The following is a 26,530-nucleotide window of genomic DNA, read 5'->3' on the forward strand; positions in this document are numbered from 1 at the left end:
TTAAATAAAATTCTCATGTTATTTGATGTTATAAATTATTTTACAAGCAGGTACCTGTGACGTCATCAGATGTAAATACGGAAGTCGCCATATTACTTTTGGTAAACATCCACACTCATTGAAGAATGGGGGGTATAACAAGTCGAGATGCAGGGGAAGAAGAAATCGACACAGCATCAACTAATGCTTATCGATATCCTCCTAAGATTGGTAAGAAGTGAAAAATATATTGTAAATTTCGTTGTATCCCCAGAAAAGCAAGATTAAAACAACTGATACAGATTTCATGCTGTGTATACTTAGAAATTGAATAGTATTTGCTCAGATGAAACAAGAAACACGTTATATTTTTACAGTTAGTTGTATCATGAGTTTGGAATATGATATATTATTACCTAAACAAATGGATTTTGTTTTTTAATAGAGATTAAATATTTTCATCTATTTTGTATATCTAATCATGCATCTTTACTTATCACTATTGAAACCAATCTATTGAACTGCTGGCCAATAGACTGCGATCTATTAGACAGTGAGTCGGTCAATAGAATGGGATTTATTAATCTGCTGGTCAATAGAATGCGATCCATTGGACTGGCAACATATTTTGGAACAGTTGATCTGGGTTTCGAATTCATAATTTATGTACTTTGCGAAGATGTCAACACTATACAAGGATTTGAATGCATCTTGATATGAAAATCTTCTGTAATAGTACACAATTGTAACCATAAATGCTAAAAATAGAATTAGGTAATTAAACAATTATTGAATGCCTGAGCAGTCAATAAACCAGAAAAATTTTCCCTTGGCGCAGGGAACAGCTCAGTGTGTTCTGTTGCCCTCAGCCTATGGCCTTGATCGGGCAATAGAACACATTGAGCTTTTCCCTGCACCTCGGCTAAAAATATTCTGGTCTATTCAGTATTGACTGCTCAGGCATTCAATAATTGTATACTGTCTCACTGTATGACTCTGAGGTCCTATTCTCTGTGAAAAGTGGTATGGTTTGTACAAGAAATTGGTATTGAATGTTAAATGATAATTTGATTTATCAATCATGCTTATTTTGGAGATCATATGAGTTCAATGTTATAGGTAAACATAGACTCCCATGATGATTATGCCCTATTTTATATAGGATGTTATAGGCCAATATAGGGCATGAAGTGAGTGGGAACTCTTTGACACAAGCTAGTGATGCTCGTTCATTCAATGTAATCTTAACTTAGAAGATTGACATTATGAAATAAATGCTGGTGGTTTTTCATATGTATATTTCACTCTAGAAACCGTCTATCCTCAATAAGTTACAGCTATTTTTAAGATTTAATCACTGTATTTCCATTCAAAACTTTTGTCGTAGTTTGATAAGGATGTAGCCATGTTTGTTTATTTCAATTTTTTGGTACATGTGGTGTATTCAATATTTTAGTAATATTGAATATGCGTAGTACATTAATGTGTTAATATGTTTTACGGTGCGACCATTGGGGCAAGCACAGCATATGATCAAACAATTAATGAATTATAATAAACCGGTAAAAATAAAATTAACAACGTAAAATTTGAATGCAAAAAATAAAACATACCTATTTTTCAGTAAATTTTCATTATTCATAGTTTATAAGATTAATCTCAGATACAATGTTGTTGAATGATAAAATTTTAATATACAAATATTCATTGCACTGTATCTCCTCTTTTAAAGTGATTGTACCTTTTTTTGCGGCACGTCTTTTAACCCCAAGGAACCCCAAGGAACCCCAAGGAACCCCAAGGAAACCCCAAGGAACCCCAAGGAACCCCAAGGAACCCCAATTATAACATTTAATAACTATTAATACCCTAGGGGGTCTCATTAGAGTGCAAGTGTCACCCCTCAGTACCCCAAGGATACCCCAAGGAACCCCAAAGATGCCGAAATAATACAGATTTATAACTCTTGATACACCATGACCATAGAACCCAAAGGAACCTCAAGGATACCCTAATAATAAAAAATTTAAACTCTTGGTACCCCTGGGGACTCATTAGTATCCAAGACCCACCTCTAAGAACCCCAGGGAATCCCATGGATATCCAAGGAACTCCAAGGATACCCTAATAATACAGATTTATAACTTCTGATACACCATAGAACCCAAAGGATACCATAATAATACAAAATTAAAACTCTTGATACCCCTGGGGACTCATTGACTTTCCAGACACACCTGTAAGAACCACAGGGATATCCCAAGGAACTCCAAGAATACCCCAATAATACAGAATCATAATTCTTGATACACCATAGAACCCCAAAGATATCTCAAGGAACCCCAAAATTACCCCAAGGATACCCTAATAATACGAATTTAAAATTCTTGATACCCCTTGGGACTCATTGTTATCCCTTACACATCCTACAGATACTTCAAGGAACTTCAAGGATACCAGTACACCAGTAATTTAAATTTCATAATTCTTGATATCCCAAGGAACCGTAAGGATACCCTTATAACACAATTTTATATCTCTTGATACACCTTGGGGTCTTTTTGATATCCCAAACACCACAAGGTATCCCACGGAACCCCATGGAACTTAAAGGATACCCTTTTAATACAGATTCATAAAAGTTGATACCCCATAGAACCCAATGGAACCCCAAGGGGACTTATTGGTATCCCAGACTTACCTCTAAAAAGCCTAGGGAACCCCACGGAAATCCCAAGAAACTCTTATATAGGCTAATAAAACAGAATTATAAATCTTAATACACCATAGAAAAGGATACCCTAAAAATACAAATTTAAAACACTTGATAGGTCATCACTAGATATCCGAAGGAACCCTATGGAACTCCAATGATACATCCATACATTTATGACCTTTGATACATCAGGGCACTAATAGTGTATACCATTAATACTCTGTGTAATTTGGTTCAATAGGAGACCATAATACATCATATGCTTTATATGCATTGTTTTTCAATGCCTATTTGTGACGACTTTATTTCCCAAATAACCTAAGATAAACTCATCTAGTATGGTGACTTATTTTTGCGATCAACCTTAATCTACAACTGTGTTGTTCTTACACCTATAGGGCAAGAACTGATTCTTAGCAAGAAATATTTGTGAGGATGAGGTTCACCGGGACCTCTTGAAAAATTCTTTCCCGCAAGTAAAAGTTAATTGCTTTCCAGTATTTGATAAACACACATGAAAAAAATGACATTCTCAAAAAAATGTCAACCCAAAGAACCTTAAATATACTCTAATGTACTCGAACAACACTCCAATTGTATGGTATTTACATGTACCTAGTATTACCTAAATTGATAAACTAAAACAAGATGCATTGATTATTTGAATGACTCCTTTTAGGAAAAAGGAACAACTAGCTCTCGGTCTTTATACACAAGTTATTTACTGATGATATCTGTTTAAGCTTAAATAATAAGCTTAAAATGGTTGATATAAATCAATGTGGTTTTTTTTTAATCCTTATTTTTAGTTTAGTATGTAAAGTTCTACTATGTAGTGGGGGGGGGGGGTATATTTTTTTCGCACAGTAAACAGCACTCCTTGCACACGCTTTTCACCGCTGCAACCAGAGTTCGATCCCCGTGATCGACAGTGGTTGTATGTGATAGGGTATAGCGGTCGCCCGCTTGGACACGTGGGTTCTCTCCGGGTACTCCGGCTTCTTCCCACACCAATGACCCGGCCCCCTCGTGTTAACATCCGTGCCAACGAGAGATATTAATATTATAAGTTGTAATTTGCTTATTAATCGTTGTAAAATAAATAAAGTTCAGTTTTTTAAACAGCATTTCTTGAAACATATTTTCCAAGTTTTAGCATCCTCTCTTCCTTTGATTTTTATGCACATCGTAAGTTTAATGTACCTCAAATACAACCAGGCTGGTATATACTTTTTATTATTCTTTCTCCTTGTAATTTTATTCAAATTTTTTATTGTCTTATAAAAAAAAACCCTTTTTTTAAGGATTTTAAGTAAGAGAGAGGAAGAGAGAGGGGGGAGAGAGAGAGAGAGAGAGAGAGAGAGAGAGAGAGAGAGAGAGAGAATATTAATAAAATTGTTTGATATCGTCAATTATCAATCAATGGCCTACATGTCTATGACTAAACAAGTTAATGAGAGTAATATAATAGTTCAGATTTTATCTTTGTGAAAAAGGGCTAAAACTATTCATTGTGTTTAATTTGAGTTTTGATAAACAATTTGCTGTAGGGATTCTCCAGATGTACATTTTTATATTAAACATAATTAATCAATACAAATTCAGCAACAATTAATAAGGATTGTCATGGGTCCAAACTGTGTACTGCTTTTGCTTTGAATTCCCCTTGTAATCCAGGTAAAAAGTCCATTGGAGCTAACCTAACTTCATGAGGGTTGTCTACCCCCAATAAACAAGGAGATGTAATTAGGTATAGGTAAATATATTGCAACAGTGATGGTGAAGCCATTGTGTCTACATGTAAAGGGTGATGTTGGCCCTTTAATCCCTGTCCAAGAGCTACTACGAATATACAAGGGGTGTCTACCTGCAATTAACAGGTACCTTGGTGCCTGTCAGGTGAACATTCTGCACCCCTAATGGGTCAATCCATTGTGTTGCACCCATGGAGGGGAGATAGCCCCACTCCACACTCCAATGATCACTTCTTGTCTTTTCTCAAAAGTACTCCCAAAGAAGGGTAACACCCCTCTATAATAGTAAAGATTATATTTGGACCAAGTGGCATAGCCAAAAACAGTGATGATTCTATAACACTCAATACAAATGTGAACAACCTGCAGCCATTTTTCAAAAAGTATCCTCAATTCGAAACATACTTCAACCACAAAGTAAAACATAACTTAATACACCATGTGATACAGCCAATCAACAATTCAATTATTCAGGAACTTTGGACAAACAACAATACAGAATCTATGAACAACAGAATGAAACTGCAGTGCGACTGGAAAACACAGAAAATGCCATCCCTAATCAACTCATTAGAAAAAATTACTTCTTCCCAAATGCGTGACTTGAGGAGGTCCTTGTATGGATTTGGAAACTATAAACTTTTGGCCAACTTTTCAAAATTTCGAATTTCTCCAGCAACTTGGGCAGCAAAGACTCCAACTGTGAAAGGAAAACTATTTCAGAAATTTCTTAATGCCAAAAAGGTTGAAAGTGAACATTTAGAATGCTCAAAATTTGACGAAAATTTCCAAATTCCAAAGACAAATAAGTTTGCCAAGAAACCAAACCAAAGAAGTCGTCCTCGAGCGGAAAGAACAAGATCGCATAAGAAGTTGAAAAAACCAAAGAAGTTCTGCCATACAGATGAAAGTGAATGAGGTGCAAAAACAAAATCAAAATCCGCGATACAAGTTTACACAACACTTAATACAACACAAAGACAGTGACTGTGACAGTGACTTATTCATTTTGGATGAAATGAATTCAGGATGGAATTAACTCAAATATAATCTGATTTAGGCATTTTGATTTTAATTTTCTGTATGTCTTCAAACATTCTTTGAAAGGGTGTCACATCTGCCACAAATTCAACGTCATATGTTCATTTGTAACTTCATCTTCTATATTTTTATTTTTTGGATGTTTTTTTTCAAAGACAGATAAAAATTCTTGATTACTTAATACAAACTTTATTTGCATTTATTTTGGGAAAATTTATGATAGTTTACTAAAATGTCACGTATAGAGGACTTAGACAAAAAAATCTTATATTTAAAACAAAGAAATGATGAAAGAAAAAAATAAACGATTATTACAGGTAAACACAGTTGTTTTTTCACAGTCAGTTTAAATATATTATTGTATGATATTTTTGGAGGTTAATCAGTTTTTAAGATTATATCCATTAAAGCTTAGAATTGTTAACAAACGATGTTATATTCAATAAAATATTCTATATTTGAAGATGAAATATCAAGTTGACCCTTCTATACATGTTTGAAAAGTTAAACTTATCAATTTTATGGATTTGTCATCAGCAACTACATGTAAAGACAAAGGGTTATGTGTAATTTACTGAGATCCAGAGCAGTTTTTCACATTTTTGTAGAAAAAGATCGTTCTAAAACAACATGTAAAATTATTTTAGAGCATGTTTCTGGCTTTGAATACTAGTTATCTATGTTTATGAAATATGTTTATTTTGGTGTAGAATTTCATTTTATTTACTTTGCAATTGCTATGGGCATCAAGACTTCACAAGTATTTCAAAATAGATGCTGTATTCATCTTTTTAATGTACAATTGTATTTGAGGCATTTAACTTGTGGTATTCATGATATCTTAAATAATTGTCCTTTTAACAAGCTACATATACTGTGGTAAATCAAGTATAAATTGTCCATTAATATTTGCTAGTGTTCCTATAAATTCAGTCATTGTAATAAAAAATGATGTTATTATTGCTGATCAAATGAAATTGCTGTTTAACTTTAATTTTTTAAAAAATTTATCTACTTGTACTTGCCTTTCAAAATAAAGTTTTATAATATAGATGACTGCAGTGTTCAAATTACTTCAAAAGAATAGTGATTAAGGAGGCTGGAGAATTATCTTCCATAAATTTTTATGTGAATTGTTTAGCTTCAAACCCGCTTCAAACTATCAGTTAGCAAAGGTTATATCCATAAAGTTTAGCCTGTAAATCGGAGAGTTTACTATATCTTCATACAGAGCTCTTCTTTTTAGGAGATTAATAATGATTTAGTTTAAAATGACCATCCAGCCCTCTTAAGGTACTTCACTACACCTAAACTTATACTTTTTAAGACACTAGTCACAAGATGGCGATATAATCTTTTTAAAATTTTGTATCAATCCATTCAGATGTATATCGTCATAGCTTAGTGGTTAAAGTATCAGGCTTGTGAACAGCAGATCATGAGTTCGAATCCGCCTGTGGCTTTTGTTCATGTTTATACCAAAAGAAATTTTTTAAAATATCGTTTTTATCCAAAATCGCACATTTTTTCACCTATTTGACAATACTTCTTATCCTTCATGCTCTCTATCATAATCAAGTAATTTTCTGCTGATTTGAGAAACTATTTGAAGGTGTAGTGAAGTACCTTAAGTCAGATAAACTTAGTATACATGCTGCAAATGAATTCAAAGTAGAATATCCCTCAAAACTTGCATTGCTCTATCATATCTTCCTTTCATCGCCTAATTCTTTTCATCTCCCTATGTCAAGTGCTTCTGGCATACTCCGAGTAGTGGAGGGATCGGAAACCCTTGACTTAGGAAGATGAATTCATCTATTCTCTATATTGCTTCAAAACAGTTTGAATTATAAGATGGTTTATACCTGATGTGTATACACAACTTGCATAAGCATTGTTAATAGTGTTGTCAAGATGAACAATTTTTAATCGTTGATCAGTTAAAAAGGTTGTCAATTTACATAATCGATTTTGATATTAAGATCAATTCTATTTAGGAATCAAAATTCGGTGGCCACGCATAGTCACCGATTATCTTCATACTTTAAAATTTGATAGATTTTAATAAGTAATAAAGCCTAACAACATTTATTTGTTGCTATGTTGTCCTGTTGTCATGGTAACAGAGCATAAAGATGAAAAAATGACATTTCAATGCTTACTAGAGATATTATTGTAAGTAATGTACATAACCTGGGGCTTTTAGGAATGAATAAATTATTGAACAAAATTGTCATTTTTCAAGTAAAACATTTATGGGGAAACACATCTTTTAAAAGTGTTTCCATGGTAACTAAAGAGAAATTTCAAAATATGATTTTATCTTTGAATTTGAATAATAATTGTAAATCTGTTTTTTGGTACACACTATCATGGTTTTTCAATTCAGATTTCAAAAATAAAAATTGAAAACCGTTGCTATGGTAACAAGCTGAAAAATAAAGTATTTTTAAAAATAAGGTTACCCAGAGATGTTTTTATGATATTCCATTGAGTCATTAGGTATTAATTAGAAATATGTTTTACAGTAAAACCATTGGGGTGGTTATTAGATTGTATCATTTCGGTACCTTGGGGTTCCTAACTTCCTACAGTATCCTTGGGGTACCAATAGTTGACCCGTAGACTCCAATAAGTATTCTTGGGTATCAATAGTTATCTATTTTTATCAAATTGGTATCCTTGGGGTTCCTTGAGGTGACCCTTGATATCAATGAGACTCCTGGGGTATCACTTGTTACTAATTTCTATTATTGGTGTTCTTATGAGTATCCTTGGGGTTCCTAGGGGTATCCTTGGGATACTTGAAGGTGACCCTTGGATTCCAGTGAGATCCCTTCGGTATTAATAATTATTAATTTCTATCATTGGGGGTACCTTGGGGTGAGCCTTGGATTTGAATGAGACCCCTGGATTTTCAGTGGTTAATAATGTCTATCATTGGGGTTCGTAGGGGTATCCTAGGGTTTCCTTGGGGTGTCCTTGGGGTACTAAGAGGTGACCCGTGAACTCCAATGAGACCCCTTGGGTATTAATAGTTATTAATTTCTATCATTGGGGTTCCTTAGGGTATCCTTGGGGTTCATTGGGGTTCCTTGGGGTTTCCTTGGGGTTCCTTGGGGTTAAAAGACGCACCCCTTTTTTTGCAGTAGACATTTTTTCTTAAATCTACATATAAAACTTGGCTCAACATAGAGCCCCCCCCCCCTGTTAAAAAAATAATATTTCATTTTTTTTTCAATTTACACATAGAAAATCGACTAACACTTCACTTAAAAAAAAAAATATATTGTTTATTTTTTTTTTGATTTACGCTTAAAAATATTTGCTTTTCATATTAAAAGAACATGGTGCGCGCCATTTTATATTCATTAGTATTTAGTCTGTCACCATGACTTAACATTGCCCCTGAGTCCCAATGCACATGGATTTATTTATTGCTTAGATATTTTAATGATGTAACTTTTACAATGTTGCAATAATCATGGCCCCAAAGGAAGTAGCTGAAATTGCATGCTGGGGATATTGGATTTGCACTATAACTTTTATAACTCTAAAATAATTATATATTCATTAAAATTTTGATTGAGTTCTCAGTTTCATCTCCGTTGAATGAATGTGCAACTAGTCCGAATTTTCTATTCACACATGCCTTACTGGTAGAGCTCGCTTCGCTCCGGCGCTGTGCGCCGGCGAACTGCGCTCACTATAAATTTTCATTCAGCAGTTCATGTTATGATGTATTTCATACCTAGAGGTGACGGAAGAATTATACCTACTTAGTCATTATTATTCTCACCTTTCATAAGCTGTGAATGCCAACCTTAATAAAAATTCAATTAAATTTGGCAATTGATGATCAAATTAACACCTGGTGAATAAACGTATATTACCTCATGCGCGGATCCAGAAAATTTTTCCAGGGGGGGTCCGAAGGATAATTGTGTTTGCCAGGGGGGTCCGAGGCATATTTTCGCGATAATTTTACTATGTAAATTTAATTAATTTTCATTTTCCAGGGGGGGTCGGGACCCCCCCGACCCCCCCTCTAGATCCGCGCATGTTACCTAATATGGTACTAAGATACATAAACATTGAAATGAATTTTAGTATCAAAAAGGGTTATGATTTAAACTGAGTTTTATTTTTGGTATGTTTTTATATGAATGGATTTTTGAATCTATATATTAATTATTTAATTAATCTATTATTAGATAATTGTATATTTTAAACATTATCACAATTGCTTAATTGAATACAGTAAAACTCGTTAAATACAAACACGGATATAGTGAAATCTTGGATGTAGCAATTATATATGCAGTAAAATTCTTTACAAATATTGGTAAATTTTTACGGTTATAATGAATTCAGATAAAACAGTTTAATATGGATATAGCAAACTGATTTTGTATCCTTTAGAGGTGAATAATGACAAAATTTTACACTTTTATAACAAATTTCCTTTCAGTTTAAAAAAGCTTGCACTACCATTTAAAGTAATAGTTTTTCACATAAATTCTTCAATTTACAATCCGATTATTAAAGGTATCAAAAAAATGTATTTTCATTCAAAGTCTCAAATAGCAAAAATTGTAATCTGATGAAAGAAAACATGTATATAGTGAATTTGCCATAGATGTTTTTACTAATTTGTTTTATGGATATAACGAAATGTCAATACATGTATTACAAAATAAATCTATTGGTCCCTAGAACTTCGATATGACCAAGTTTTATGGTAGAAGCCTAAGAACATATGCAGAAATGAGAATGTTTGTAACTATGTACGTACAGTGTTAAATAAATTGTAATGGGTTCTGAATAAACTTATTCAAATAATCTGATTAATACAGTATGTTCAAAGTTATTAATTTTCCAATACCAGATAAACTAACCCAATTTAATCGCACATCTAACATGAAAGTACAAGCTATGGCCATTGTTGCATTGTGTTGAATGATGACACTTTCTAATCGATGTGTATTTCAAATGCGATTTGCAACAAAGATTCTGATTGGCGCATTTATATAGACCCACCAAATTGTCAAATGCATGTTGAGAACATGATGTCAGAGAAAGAAAACTTAAAATAAAGTTGTGTACTTGCAAGTTAAAAATTAGAGTTATTGGAGAACAAACGGGGCGATCATGTTTATGTACATGTGTAAATAATGTTAGTGGAAAAAAAAACAAAAAATAAAATAAAATGCATCAGATACATTACTTATTAAATTGTAATATTTTCTACTTTAAAATGACATGGGGGCACATTTTTTTTTTTTATAATTCTTTGTTCTTAAATATGAATGACATCAGTAACAACTTTTTTATTAGGAGAAAAGGTGTAACTGATAATAAACCATGTTAATACTAAGATATTCAGTATTTTCTCTTCAGTCTTTTTTAAAATCTTGTCTTTATTCAATCATACCCTATTTACTCAATTATACATGTATTAATGTTAAACTTAATGTTTATTGAATGAAGTAATGACTGCCATTTGGTTGTTTTCTGGACAGGTAACTACTTTGGGAGTTACTTCTACATGGGAGGGGAGAGGTTTGAGATGAGTCAGCCTGAGGCCTATTTATTTGGTGAGAACTCGGACCTAAACTTCCTGGGAAGCAAACCTATGCCGGTATGTAAATATCATCACACTGCGATCTGACAGTGTGTAGTTTTACCTGAAGTCTATACCTGTACATACACACCATTGTTTATTAGACAGGTTTATGAGTGTATGTGTTTTAGATTGTTAACAGTTATTATAGAACATACAATGAGATCCAATTGCTAGAATCAATTCACTTCCTTGCTATGGACACAGTTGAACTACATAAGGTTAATGCACACAATTCCACATCTGGTGATATTTCAGTATGAATTGGTTGTACCTGTAATATATACCGGTAAACTATGTCACCTCAAGCTGCTGTAATTAACTTGTAATGGTGTATTGTTAGAGGGAACCATAAAGACCAACAAAATTAAAGCCCTGGATCATCAGACCTCTTAAGAAATGGCCTTAGGAAAGCAATTTGTTTGGTTCTTTTGATGTTGATACACAAGACCCATAAAATCATTGAAAATGTTTCCCACGTAATAAAATGAAAGAGGGATTTAAATTCAAAAGTAACAACATCATCATTGTCCATGATATGGATAAAAAATTGGTAATAAATACATATGCTGTTGGTATGCAACAGTGATATTAATATAGGAATGACTGAGTTGTTGAATAGAGAATGAAGTAAATATTGAGGAAAATATATCGATCTGCAGATATTGGAATTGATGTTGTCAGTCGCCTATTACATAAGTTTATGCGGTGTGACAGATATTGATCTTTGTTTACAGTTTCCCTACCAAGGTTCTACCTCTGGAAGTGAGCCAACTAAACCATTGAAAAGTCTTGTCAACATCCGCAAAGACTCCCTCAAGTTCGTCAAGTGAGTGTCCACTGTTTATAGATTACAAAACACAAGTCATTGGTGTGTGACAATAAAGAAGACCTTTTTTCACTAGACATCAAATGATCTATTACATGTATTAGATATTTATTTTTCAATGATGGGTAGAGAAATACTAAACTTGAAAGTTGAAACAAGATTAAACAGATACCAAAAGTTACATTGTACCCACAAAATGCATGTACACCTTGCAATATTCACTCAATAATAATGGTAAATACTATTTCATTGTTGAAGTTACAGTTATCAGAAAGTAGTTCTAGAAAAAAATATTTGTGAAATGTAAATTGCAAACTTGTTTTCATCTGATGACAAGATACTAACTATTGTAAGTTTAATGCTGTGGTGTGTAAAGATGCTTTGATAACTGAGAGTATAATGCTGTTGTGTGTAGTGTAGTACTGTAATTGACAGGGTGGAGGACAGTGAACAAAGACCTGAGGGTGATGAGTCCGACGAGTCCGACCCATCCAGCACCAAGTATAACATTGAGTTCACCTTCGACTCTGACTCCAAGTGTGCTATTACTATCTACTACTTCGCTACAGAGGACGTCAATAATGGACAGATAACGTGAGTGTCTACATTGAATAATAGAATAGAGACAATGTATTACTGTAGATTCTAAATGAAATGCAAGGTACTCCACATAAAATCGCTAGAAGCGCATCTCAGATTTTAAAATCTTGCTTTTGATTTTTTGGACAGATGTAAACTATATGAAACTATGATAAGAATTTGGTGTTTGCAATTTTATATTCTCACGTTCAGATGCAAAATAGTTGAATAGTGGAATTAAGTACTCGCAGAAAATAAGAAATCTACAGGTTATTCATTTATGTATACTTATTACATGTATATAGCTGCAATAACCACAATAGTCACAATTTGGTATACAAGTCAGCTTTCAAGGAATTTCACATCTGATACAATTACCGTAGTTATCATCATTCCTGTGTTCAATAAAACCCAACATCTCTTACTCAGTTTGTTAAGTTTAATCATTGTTTTTACCTCTTAAACATCAATAATGGTGATGTGGTCTGTAATTTTACCTCCTTGTTTCTCCCCACACAGGTTCCAGACAAAAGAGGCGTGTTTGAACTCTGAGACCTTCCATTATAAGAGGGGCGCCAATCAACTCTTCTCCCAGTCAACACATGTCCTGGACCCCAGCAAGTTCTCAGACGAAGAGGTCAGTTCATGTCAAACACATACTTTCATATAAAATTTAACCTACCAAATTGTGGTGCTGAGATTGTTGAATGAGCTTGGTTTCAATGACTATTTGGTTACTATAAATGTACTACATTTGGCTGTGTATTCCCTTTAGCGCTTTTGATGGAAGCATCTTCCGTTAAATCAAGTACATTGCCAAATGTCATGCAAATATGTATAAGAATAGTCACATTTAGCATAGGCGTCGGAAGCAAATTGAAAGTGGGGGGGGCTAGACTAATCCTCAGAAGTATTGAGAAAAAAGTAATTCCCAAAATCATGGAAATCCTAATCCGTGGGGGGGTGGGGGGGGGGGGGGGGGGGGAGTATACCTATACTTCCAAAAAACAATTACTTACCCAAAATTTTTTTTCCACAATCATGAAATTCCTAATCCGGGGGTGGGGGGGGGGCTAGTATCTTCTGAATCTAACTTCTCAATCTTTCAAGGTAAATTAGGAACGATAATCTTTCCTGCGAAAAAAGTGTGGGGGGGGGGGGCTGAACCCTCTATCATGCTATGTTTCTAATGGTTAGGTATAACTTTGCAAAAAAAGTGGGGGGGCTAAGCCCCCCCTAGCCCCCCCCGGTTCCGACGCCTATGTTTAGGAATATGCTAATTCAATTTTAGCCCAACTTGTTAAAAAACTAATTTCCGCTAAATATTTTCTTGTCAAATTTAGTACGTTTACAGTAATTTGTGCTTTGATTCCAGTGGCAGTATGACCCTGTCAAGGAGACCATCCCTGTGGTCATCAGCTGTTTGGTGGAAGATGATGGTAAGCTTACTGTAGCATCACAACAACAACAACAACCGGATAATATTACAATATACAACTTATTATTCCATAAATAACCTTATATATGCATTTACAGCAGCTGAAAATCACAATGCAAGGCATTTTCTTAATCTAACGAAATCATATTTTGAATTAACTCCTGCTTCATTTCAAATCCTTAATGAAAGATTATCAATAAAGGTTTCACCTTATTACATGTACCATCATATGCTTTTGGTAATCTTGCCTTGCCTTGCAGATCACCCATGTCACTGTCACATGACCTACGCTGTCGTGGAGAAGAGCTCCGTGGACGGGGGCTACATGATCAAAGCTTTAAAACAGAAACAGTTTGTGGATGGACTGCTGTATCTCCTACAAGAAATCTACGGCATAGAAAACAAACAGACAGACAGATCAAAGGTAAACCACCAGGACAGTGTCTTCATCTCACATTACACTCAGATTTGTGATGGTACAAACATTTTCAGCATGATTTTACCTTGTAGGGTAACATTTGATAGATATCAATTCTATATCAAAAAGACAATGTTTGTAAAGAAATACAAGTAATCAAAACTAGTTATCTCTGATGTCAGGGTGAAATTGTACCTTAAAGAGAAAGAAAAACAGAATTGTAGCTGTAACGCATATTACATAATACATGTACCAGAACAATTAATACATACCTTAAAGTCTTCTTTATAATATGCACCTTTTTCAGCCAAAATTTGATCAAACGTAGGGGATTATACATAGGAATAAAATTTTACCCAGTTTTCAGAGTTTGTTTCTGAATGCTGCAGGAGTATAACTGCTGATATTTCACATTATGCAAGTTATATGCGTGTACAATGTACCCTAAACATCAAATATATCTTATCATTAATTTTATTTCCATGTACATGTATTAGAATATTAATCATCTCAGACCACTGTTCCTTGCACCAAAAAAGTTCTTGCCAGTGCATTCGCTATTATGTAACCAGCCACCTGTTGACTTGTCACATGGTCAATGTTTGATTTACAATTTACGGTGTCAGAAGCATGCACTTGTCTCTTGTCGGACTTCACAGTTTATTCGAGTGCAGGAAGATGATTTGATTTAAACTTACTTTGTGTTCCGTTATATTCAGTTAAACCAAATTGTTTTACATATTACATATGAATTGACGATGATGATATACAATGTTTATTCAACAACAATCATAGAATTGGACTAATTATCAATTAAGTCATTACTTTTGTTGTTTTGGTTTAGATCTGCAAATGTTATTGCTTTTAAGTGTTTTGAATACATTATCAACACATGCAAATCAATGTCTTTTCAAAAATCTCGATTGAAAATTTCTTTGTTTTTTTTTTATTGTGTATTATACATAGGAACAGTGCTCTTTTCACCATTTTACATCCAATTTGGGGTTGCTATACATGAGACTTTACTGTATGCCTAATACACAATTTAACATCAATCACATGCAGTTTTTATAAAGCAATATTAATATAAACTTTTAGCTGGAAGATCCAGATGATGAGGTTGAAGACAGTGGGGCAGAGTGTGTCATCTGTATGTCAGACATGCGTGACACACTGATCCTGCCGTGTCGACACCTGTGTCTGTGCAGTAATTGTGCCGAATCTCTGCGCTATCAGGCCTCTAGCTGCCCGATCTGTCGCTCGCCATTCCGAGCACTACTCCAGATCCGAGCCATGAGGAAGAAACAACCCTTGTCCGTGCAAACGGTCAGTCTATTACCCACAATGCACTATGCTGATGAATTTATTCCACCGGTATATACCGTGTATGGATCCATAGTTTTATGAATGTTTTACTCAGATACGGTAGAAGCAGAAATATTTGTTGGGGGTTTTAATTTCCGTATTTTCGTTGGTAGTATTAATCAACAAAATTAAATCCATGACAAATTTTTAACCTAAGTACTCTAAAAACAAAGTTGATTCGTGATATATTTTAGAGATTATGTCATTGATATAACGAAATTTGTTTAAAAACAACGAAATTTTAACCCAATGAATTTATGTGCATCTACAGTAACAGTGTTTGAGTTGGCTATACAGAACTAATCAGACCCAACCTAAAAGAAAGTAAACCCCAACCCTGGATTTACTTTTGAGGTTTACTCTGAATTTACTCTGGGTTTACTAATAAACCCAAAGTGGCCACAGAGAGTAAACCCCGATCAGAAGTATACCCCTGAAAAAAGAGGCTACATGTGTATTTAGAAATCACAAGGGGCAGGGATTAATACAGGCAGTAAGATGGTAAAATAAAAGATGGGTCTGCTTCACACTTCAGTGCATACAGTTGACCCCAAAATCAAATACCGAGTAAGCCCAAAGTAAACCCCAAGTGAACGCAAATTTTCAAAAAGCAGACCCCGAGTAAAACCCAAGTAATCCCCCAAAGTAAACCCGGGTTTAGATTGAGTTTACTCTGGTGTTAAGTTGGGCCTGATCAATACTGTAGAGGATACTAAATGTCATATTATGTTATTGGTGGATTTTATGTAAAATGGAGCAGGCCATTAAATCCAAAACATGTGTTTAATTTTTTAACGAGTACTGGTATGGCATAAGAGTACATGTCTTGAGTTAGACAGAACAGGTCCTTGACAATGCATGGAATGTTGAATTAATGTTTGTGTCATAAATCATTCAATTCAAGCTTAATGTTGTTAAATTTCTTGTTTTGAAATTATAAATTATCTTATAAATAATTCAAGGACGAGAAGATCTTGACACATTTTATTTGCATAATAGCTGTCTGATTTATTTAGAAAAATTAGTTGTCATGACCTAAATTTGGTGTAAGCAATTGATAATGAATTCTAATCATAATTTTGGATAGAACAATGAAATAAGTGTCATGACTTATGTAATAAGTTAAAAGTATTAACATATAGATTAAAGATGGTTGATAATAACATTAGGGAGGGGGAGATTCTGTGTTTTGTATTTCTATTTCACCTGTGTTTTTGCATTGTTTGATAAAATGACAAATTATTTCAAATTACATGCAATTCATTACCTGCCTATACTCAATAATGTTGCACTCAGATTTTTCATTACCATAAAGTACTGACAAAATAAGGTACCCAGGGTTAATCATAATAATTCAGGGATGTTTGATTTTAAACCATTCTCTCTGTATAATGATACATAAAATTTAGTACCTGTTACTCGGTTATATTTTGAGTGATGTAATTTAGAGTAAATATTTCTAAAATTTTCATAGCAAGGCATTGACCAGAAATTGTTTAGAAGCCAGCTACAATTTGTTACTATCCTTTTGTTGCAACATACATTGGGTAATCCTTGCATGCATAAACTCAAAAAAAGATCAACACCCACTCCTGTTTTTAAAATCAAACAATTAACTTGAAAAGACTGTTCTGTTTACTGTAGGCGGTGACCTTTGAACTTTAGAGGTCCAGATTTCTTAACAAACATGTTGTGGAAAAATAGAATATATTAAGCTAATTTTCTGTTTTGCATGAATAAATTCATGATTCACAAAGAAATAAAATTTTACCTTTCATTTTAAACAAAGAAACAACTATGAACAGGTGGTAAACCTTCAAATTATGTATGCATATCTCTTGATGTGGGGTGAAGCAAGATTAAAATAGAATCAACTGTAAGGTGCATATATTTTAATTCACCTGTTATTGGGAATACTATTATGTAGGCAATGTCGATCAAGCACAACAACAGAAATTAAAAGGGCAAACTCGAAAAGAAATATTAATTTGTAAGCTTTAAACTGTTCATGCATGTTAGTCAAAATAAGCTCTGGGTCTGTTTTTAATGGGGGCAGTGTCCTCAGGCAGACATTGTGACCTTCATGGGAAAGGTCAAGACGTGCCAGTGTTTGATAACAAGGTTAGACAAGTTAAGCCGCTCTTTGTTTGTCTTTCTCTGAACACCTTACCTTTTTTATGGACCAGTTTGAGTGTTTTGAATTTTTCCTGAACTGATAAAACGGTTATGTTTATTGTCAGTCCCTATCTTATGTAATGTTGTAGAAATAAGTTTTATTACATGCTCCTTCAGCTCTTTGAAAAAAGTAAAAGGTATCTTAAAAAAGAGGAGATCAATTACTCAAGTCTTTACAGATGTATCAGAATTGATTTATGGAAGCAAACCACATATAATTATAAATGATATGCAGACTGATACAGCTTGCATTTACATTTAAAAAATGTTTACAAAAGTTCAGATGTGTACTTTCAATCAATTTTTTTTTTTAATTGCTGTACTTAAATCTTTAAATAGTATGCAAATTGACAGAATAAAGGAAAATTAGCTGAGGCCATCATTAAAAATATCTCTGTTTTCCCTAACCCAACCCTAAATTTTGAAGTTGTGTAGGTAGGTAGGTAGGTAGGTAAACAGTTTTTTTCTGTCAGCCGAGGGCAGAAAATGAAAATTTATTATCGATTAATATTAAGAAATAGTTCATTACCTTTATTAATAATAAAACTAAACATGACCAATGAAAAACAAATTGTTAATATTCATGTACCAATGGAATGTAAAACATATTCAACAATTTGATATAATGTTGTTTATTTAAAAATTAAACATGTTTGTTTCAATGACTAGATGTGCATGACTAGATTCATTATAATTTCAATGTTGATGAATATGTCGACCTAATGATAATGTCTACTAAGTATCAATTAATTTCTCTTAAATTTCTGGGTATATTAGATTTCATAAAAAAAAAAAAAGGAAAATGTATATTGTGGTTAAAAAAAAAAATTCAGTCATCGGGATTTAGGTGGGTCGGTCGTGTTAGGGGGAAACAGAGTTGATTTATAACTTGAATGGAAAAGATATAAATAGTTTTCAAAGATTAAGGGTCAGTAGAGATAAAGTTGCACCTTCATTATTTCTCCCTCTCAATAATGAACTGTGCTGTGGTGTGACTGATGAAGTGTGTATTGTGATGTCATCTGTTGCAGGGTGAGACTCCAGGGGAGGAGAATCCGGTCAGTCAGGAAGGGGTACCCACGGGGTACGAGGCGGTGTCCCTGATAGAGGCTGTCAATGGACCGTGTAATCAGTTCTTCTCTGTGGACGGAGGTAAGGCACTGAGAGGTCTCTCTGAAAGAAGATTCTTAAGGCTTTTGAATTGTTACAGTAACTGATAAACTTGTGGGTCAAGGCTGCAATTTACAAATTTCTTTTAAAAAGAACTTGCATCTTATGACCAAACTTCATGCCAGTGAAAAACTTTTATTGCTATTGAATTAATTTGGAATATATGATTTTATAATAAAAAATTGCGTGATTAAGATCTTTTCATAAGACTTGATAGATTTTCTAAGTTGCATTTTCTTTTGTAAAATGTAGCCCTTCTCTATAGAGTAGATACTAGATAAAGTACAAATTAGCAGTATCTATATTACGATTAAAATTATTTTTGACCCTGGATGGGGTATTCATGAACATCTATAAAGGGTTTGCATTTATGCTGTGTTGATCACCGAGTAACAACTTTTTAGAGTTGAGTGCGATTCAAGTGTTGGTTTATTTACAGGACTTCAGCTGCCAGTAAGGAACATAGCACTGGATGTTGACAGCAGTTACAGAGAGAAGAAACAGAAACTATCGAAAAGGTGAGTGTTCATTCCTTCGTATATACATGTATATACCTGGTACATGTACCAGTACAATGAAATGAATTTATAGGTGATTCCATGGTACAATGTACTCATGAGTTGAAATCAATCTCACTGTGTAACACAAAGGAATGTTCCATCACGCTATAAACAATTACTAATATGCTCTCTAGTTGAACTATTCCAAATGTTTGGTTAATTGATGACCTCACAGTTATATGTTTATCATACTACATACTGTACAATTTAGTTAATTGGTTTTTAAGTCATACGACCAATTCCAATAACCTGTGCACTTGGAATGTTTTGCAAAATTAAGTAGCCATTTTGCTTTTCAACTAGATGTACATTTTTGGTTTATCATAAATTTTCTACTCTTTGTATGGATAATGGTACTTATAAATTTCCTAGTTCATGTTATTTAAAGCACAAAGTTTTGAGGGTTCATATGAGGTATTTCGGAAGTCAGAGCGCTAAAGTCACCGAGATCGCTGTCGCTACATGTGAACAACAAAATTTAATAAAAAGATGTTAATATGCAGCCTGTGAAAAACAAAATCAAATGGTTTATTAAAACATTTTGTTAAACAGCGGGAGAAATGATGTGTTAATTTGAATGACGGAGGATGCAGCTATAAATCCTACTCAGTGTTATTTAAATTGGATTTTATTATGAGAATTGTTGCAAATTTAGAGAGTATGGTGGACTGTTATGAAAATATCTCCATAAAACAGAATATTTGAATGAAACTCAACCACTTTTAGATAGTTTAGGAACCATTTAGAAATTTGTAAAATAAAAAATGATTTATGATATAAAGTCATTAATTTCTCAATGATGAAATTTGTACAGATCTTCTGTGACACTGTGCTTAAAATCACAAAATCATCAACCTTTAAGAAGGCTGGGACTAATTTGTTCTGCCCTAGATTTTTTAATGAAATTTTTTTCATGAATTTCTACTGATTAAATTATTATTTTGAGATAAAAAAGATAAGACAATTACCACACCCTTTGTCTAAGAGGTCGTCTCAAAGTTTGTTAATTTTTAACATACCACCCATGGGATTTTGCTTGAAATGTATCAATTTTGCACATTTTTTACATTTTTTTTAAAACTTCTGCCCTAGGGATTTCTTTTTCTGTTCTACATATTAAGCAAACAGATGATGTCACAAATGAAATGCTGGGCGAAACCGTGCGTACTCGATCTGAACTCGGCCTCGTTAAGTCTATCAAACATTGACATTTAGAGAGCCATTTATCAGCTTGACTTTAATAGGAAATAAGACACTTTATTTTTTCATTTTTGATATTCAGAATGGTTATAAACCGTTAACAAGGAATGCTTCGTCAAAATTTGAAAGTCAAATATCAAGTTACAAGCAAGATACAGAGTTTGAAATTCTTTGTTATATAAACAAAGCTCAAGTCTTTGTTTACTTACATGTATGTGTTGTATTGGTTAAGTTTTATTCAAATGTTGCTCTCTTTTGTCGATAATGTTATTTTGAACACCCTGAATCAGTGTATCTCGTTTTCCACGAGTCGTTTTGTCAAAGAAATGATAATTTTCTTACTTACATTATTTACAAACAAATTATAAGGTTCGAGCTTTGTTTGCATAACAGTGATTTCGTACCTCAGTATATCTCTTATAACTTGACTTCTTACATTGGAGGGGAACTCAATACAAGTACCAACTTCTTTTTAATGTAATTCAATGCCTTATTTTCTGTTAGTCATGTCTTACTTTGTTGAAAAAAGATTTAAATGTTAATTATAATTGTCATTTATTACTAAAGTCTTTTGCTAATTATCTTGTCACGTGGAGACGGGTTTCTTTATCTTGGAATTGTATTGTTGTCTAGTATTGAACTCTTTTGAACAAAAGAAGTACAGAATATACGTAGGGAGTATTCTTTGGTAAGCACAACAGGGAGTCTGAATAAAGACGTACCAATAGCAATTTTGTTTTATTAATTTGAGGGATTTGAAAAAATAATTTATTTCGTATATATCTTGGGCATTTGTTATTTATCAAGAAACCATTTGATAAAGGCATGACTTGGTTTGTTACAGACATATGATCAGTGTGAAGACAGAGGACCCTGTGGTGAGCCCCAATGTAAAACCTGATGATAAGAAGGTCTTAGATGAGGAGGAGGAAGAGAGGAAGAATGAGGAGCCTCTGGAGGTGGTGAGGATGGAGAGAAAGTCCTCCAAGAAGGATGCCACCAAGCCTCAGTAAGATAGCAAAACCCCAGTTAGATAGCAAACCCCAGTTAGATAGCAAAACCTCATTAAGATAGCAAACCTTAGTGAGTTAGCAAACCTCAGTGAGTCAGCAAAGCCCCAACAAGATAACAAACCTAAGAGAGATACGGTAGCAAGCCTCGGTACCATAGCAAAATTCCAATAAGATAGGAATTCCTCAGTAATATAGCAAATCTCAGATAGTTAGCAAAACCTCAGTTGTATAGCAAATCCTCAGTATTATGATAGCTGTGAAGAAAATGGCAGGGTGGAGAGGGGGAAGTAAAACCTCAGGAAGTTGGAAGTGGTGAAAAGGGAGGTTGGTGATGGTGCCAAACTTCGGTAAAGTAGCAGTTGAGAAAAGGGATTACAATTATACATGTTAGGACAGGTGAACTCTAAAGAAAACTTTTTTAAATATAATTTCTGAAATGAAAAAATGACAATAAGAAACCGTCAACCATCTCAAAAATCCATAAAACAATACAAATTCAAAGCAGAGCAACACGAACCTCCAAAAAGATGGAGGTAGGATCAGGTGCCTAGGAGGAGTGAGCATCCTCTGCTGACCGGTCACACCCTCTGTGTGCTCTTTATCGTAATCGGGAAAAAAACCGGAAAAGTCTGTAGACAATTAGGTGATTAAGTATGGTCTAACAATAAGTATGAAAAACGTCAGTCAGCATGCGACCCAGTGGAAGATTGTATTTGCTGACAAGGTCGTTGTATCAACCATAGAACTTACTAAAATATGACTTCATTCGATATATTAATTCAGTGCCATGTTAGCACTTGATGTATGAATTTACATGTTTTCTTAAAAAAAAAAATACAAAAAAAAATGTACTGTATTTCATATAGAGGTTCAAACTGTTAAAAAAGGTATCATTTTTATATCGACATTTACTTTCTGAGCCCAATGTCAAAGTGCTATTTTTAGATATGCCGTAGGCAAGGAGGTGTCCGACAAATTGAATGCATCCAAGATAGTCAGTGTTGGTGAGGATTACAATACAGACAGTCTGGACAGTAAGGTGTGTACTATATGTCTCATACTCTGGTGTTTTGTTACTGAAAAATACAGAGAGAACTGAATAGTTTACTTACTTGTTTGAAATGGTCAACTTCATGAGCTTTATTTCTTCCGAACCTGTTTTTGATGTATAACAAAAGTGCTTTGGACACAATGAAATGAATGCCACAGCTTTTGACAGTGTTCAACACACATTTTACATTAGAACTGATAAAGAGTGTACTGATGCATGGCGTAATTGAGCCATACTTTCTACCCATGCTGTTGGTTTTGTAGGGGATGCGGACGGCCACTCTACGAGTTTACGAGTCGGAGGCTGACAGTGATTATGACTTAAAGCCGATGGGGTCAAATCAAGGTCACACATCTACGGAGAATCTGGCTGATGACGAGAGAGAGGACAGCTCAGAGGCCGAGCCAGAGCCAGAACCCGATTACGACGATGACCTTATATCTGGTAGGTCAAAGGGTGAAGGTCAAAGTAAACCAGCCAGTCAAGTCTGGAAAAAGGAAGGTTTTTACAATTACTGTTAGTCTACTCAACGATTCCTTGTTTTAGTTCATTCATGAGAATACTGATCGTCTTTTGTTAAGGTTCACAGCCATTGTTAGGTAAACAGGAAACCTCCTTTTTACTGAAATTCATTTCATGCATCATGATCAATGATTTGCATGGGTTCTAAGTCATTTTTTCTACAAGTACTTTAAAAGCTGTTAGTTAGACAATACATGTACAAGTAATCTGCATTTCTTATCCATGTTCTGGACTTGTTTGTATTCCTAACCTGTGTTTGTATGGACAATGTTATATGTAGGAACTAGATGTGATTTGATCTTGTAAACTCTTTATTAGATCACATTACACCTGAATATCTGACTGCAATTCTCTATTGATAGTTTATCACACAGTTGGAATTAGCGGAATCGAGAATCCTTTGTATATAAAAGTAATCAAGCACATTACTTGTTGTAGTTTATAGTGAACATAAATTTTGTTTTTATTTTATATTTTTATTTTGTTTCAATATTATAAATTACATGTAGAACATCAACATTTAGAACACTTTCAAAAACTATCTGTCTTCCTTTTGCCATTATTGTCTCCTTTTGAGTTTTTTCACTGCACATTCATACATGTTTTTTGCATTATAACTACTAAGTTTGTATCCTTTCTCTTTTTCTTATTCTCTCTGTGCTAAGACTTTGCTTCTTTCAATTAAAATTGCTTTGAAGCTTTCCGCACTTTTGCCTTATTTGTCTTTCTTGGTGCATATGCTCTGATTACAGATGACAACAGTTACTGCCCTTTCTTTTTCGACTTTCTTTATTCCTGGTTGCTTTGATTCCATCATCTCTTCCCCTGGCTGTCTATGGTTTCTTTGTCACACAATCCACTTTGTGGCATACTTTTCTGTTGTTTAAATAATTATATTTATCTACATAAAAAAATCTGTAAATCTTTTTACAAATTTTGAAATTATGTGCAAGACATGCACTTAATACCGTATATAACTAATAATGATATTTAAAATATAATTTGAGGAAAATACATGGAAAACTATGTCACATAAAGATGTATTAGAATAAACACCGTGTGTCTAAACCTGGTAGATGTACTTTTGAGCTTTAGATCATATTGTAAGTTGTGTGTTCATGTGACTTTTCCAGAAGCAGTGAAGTCTGAGTCAGCGTTGAATGTGTCTGAGAAACAGGGGTCACCGGACTATAAAGACAAAGGTCAAACATATGTGAAGGGACTCAGTCGCAGCATGAACGATGTGAACAGAGACAATTCAGGCTATCACCCCCTCTGTCTACAAAGTAACGCCTCTCTCCCAGAGACCTCTACCAGTGGGAATGAGGCCTCAAGCTTTGGAAGCACGGACAGTTCAGGCAAACTTTTAATAGATACTGCAGAGAGTACTGATTGAGATGTGCTTCTTAAGGGAGGGGATGGGGAGGGGGGGAATCTTAAAGGAAATTGTCTACAAATGGTTACATGTGTTGGAATTTTCTCTGTTTTGTGGAAGTGAAAGCTGGTTTTTTACTTCTCTTTGATGTAGTTTATATACACCATGATTGTTAGAAACAATTATGGTAAAACTGGGCCCAGTACTTAATCAGATTAATTGTAAAAATGTTTCCTGAATTGTTGTTGTACAGTATAATGGTCTATTTATTGATTCTCATTTCTAGTATCAATACATGAGACATTACGTCAAGATTAGAGATTATTTGTATAAAGCATACCAATGAAAACTTGTATATACAAGCAGTTAAGAGTATATATGCTAGGACTTGATTATTGTGAAAGATGAAAGGTTGTGCAGGGTGAATGAAATCCTTGTTTGTTTCCTGTGATGTTGAGTAAAAATTAATACATGTACTTGTGATTGAAAAATTATGATAATGGTTATTGTGTGATTTCATAGGCACTTTATATTTTAAACATTCCTATTGTGTACGTTGTAAATACATTCGTTAACATACATATAGGTAAATTTTAGAAAATGTTTAAAATATCAGTGACTGTGCAATGAACACTACACGAGCCAGTGCTATTCCTAGTCGCAACAAGCAGGTGTTCACTGCTCCCATTGTTAGTTGATTTTTATCGGAGGCTGACCGTCTCCCTGAATTTTATTGTGATCTTGCTGACACAGATATGTATAAATCCATCATAAAAATGTCAAAAATATTCTTCATTTAAACTTCATGTTAAAACATTACACTTTTCTGTTCTGTCTAAATGGGATCATTTATAATATTGTTTTCAGTGCATTTCATTGCTAAACATTGTATTTATTATAGATCTTTACTTTTTTGTTGTTCTTCTATTTTAAAATTAAACAATACAATGCATTTTCCTTTTGTTCATACTTTTATAGTGACTATGTGCTTTGCATGAATGCAGCCACCGTATTCCTACGAAGCAAACAAAGAATGCATTCTATTGTTTATGTGTACTTTCTCTTTGAATCATTAATATAAAGTATAGTTGAATATGCATAAAATAAAAGGAGTACAATGTATGTTACAAAGATGAAATACTGTGATTTTATCATTATTCTTTGAATAAAAATGTTCGTGGATTTTGTTGTTGAGGTGATTCACAAAATTAAATGTTTAAAGTGCAAAATCTAACATGTTATATTGATATGATCAATGGCCACGCATTTATGTATCCTAAATTAAAACCGGCATTTTGATTAAATCCTTGGAAACTGGTATCCACAAATATTAATGGAACCATAGTACATACATGTATATACGTTGAACACTTGGCCTACGGGGTGCTTGCTAATGAATACCATTTTTTATCCACTCTTAACAATTTCATAATAATACAAATTGTGAACAACAATCTGGATTTATACAAAGAAATACAGGAGAAAATAATCCCAGTATCTGGTACATGTACAAAGTTTTAACACTGATTCTTGGCCAATGACAACTTTGTTGGGTAATCCAAATCAAGAAAAACTTTGTCATGCGAATATTCTTGAGAGAGAATTCGAAATCCAATCAGTTACAAGAGACATTGCAAGAAGACATGTCATTTCAAGGTATAGAAAGATGCTACAAATATTTCTGCATCAAGTTGACAACTTGGTGACTACAGTATAAGAGTG

General features: G+C 33.8%; 1 protein-coding gene across 3 annotated transcripts; it reads left to right on the top strand.

The window, feature by feature from the left end:
• The first annotated feature begins 49 nt into the window (after positions 1-49).
• On the top strand, positions 50-25,990 carry LOC105348518 (E3 ubiquitin-protein ligase MGRN1). Of its 3 annotated transcripts, none has more exons than XM_011457987.4 (15): positions 50-210; positions 11,013-11,131; positions 11,851-11,942; positions 12,378-12,536; positions 13,041-13,158; positions 13,897-13,960; positions 14,220-14,383; positions 15,476-15,703; positions 18,949-19,069; positions 19,527-19,605; positions 21,692-21,856; positions 22,806-22,899; positions 23,175-23,355; positions 23,493-23,510; positions 24,567-25,990. In XM_011457987.4, the coding sequence occupies exons 1-15, from the start codon at positions 126-128 to the stop codon at positions 24,827-24,829; spliced, it is 1,950 nt and encodes a 649-aa protein (XP_011456289.3). In that variant the 5' UTR covers positions 50-125; the 3' UTR covers positions 24,830-25,990. The 3 variants fall into 3 exon arrangements, with proteins under 3 accessions (XP_011456289.3, XP_011456291.3, XP_011456290.3); XM_011457989.4 differs by lacking the exon at positions 23,493-23,510 and adding an exon at positions 23,796-23,845 and having other exon boundaries at positions 51-210; positions 24,567-24,709; XM_011457988.4 differs by lacking the exon at positions 23,493-23,510 and having other exon boundaries at positions 55-210.
• Positions 25,991-26,530: the final 540 nt, after the last annotated feature.

The sequence above is a fragment of the Magallana gigas genome, chromosome 7 (assembly GCF_963853765.1).
Source record: "Magallana gigas chromosome 7, xbMagGiga1.1, whole genome shotgun sequence".
Taxonomy (NCBI): Eukaryota; Metazoa; Mollusca; class Bivalvia; order Ostreida; family Ostreidae; genus Magallana; species Magallana gigas.

Excerpts from the sequence above, each read along its gene's own strand:
- LOC105348518 (XM_011457987.4), top strand. The coding sequence starts at position 126 with ATGGGGGGTATAACAAGTCGAGATGCAGGGGAAGAAGAAATCGACACA. Across the intron at positions 13,961-14,219 it reads CTGTTTGGTGGAAGATGATG|ATCACCCATGTCACTGTCAC; the intron begins GTAAGCTTACTG and ends CTTGCCTTGCAG. Across the intron at positions 14,384-15,475 it reads AACAGACAGACAGATCAAAG|CTGGAAGATCCAGATGATGA; the intron begins GTAAACCACCAG and ends ATAAACTTTTAG.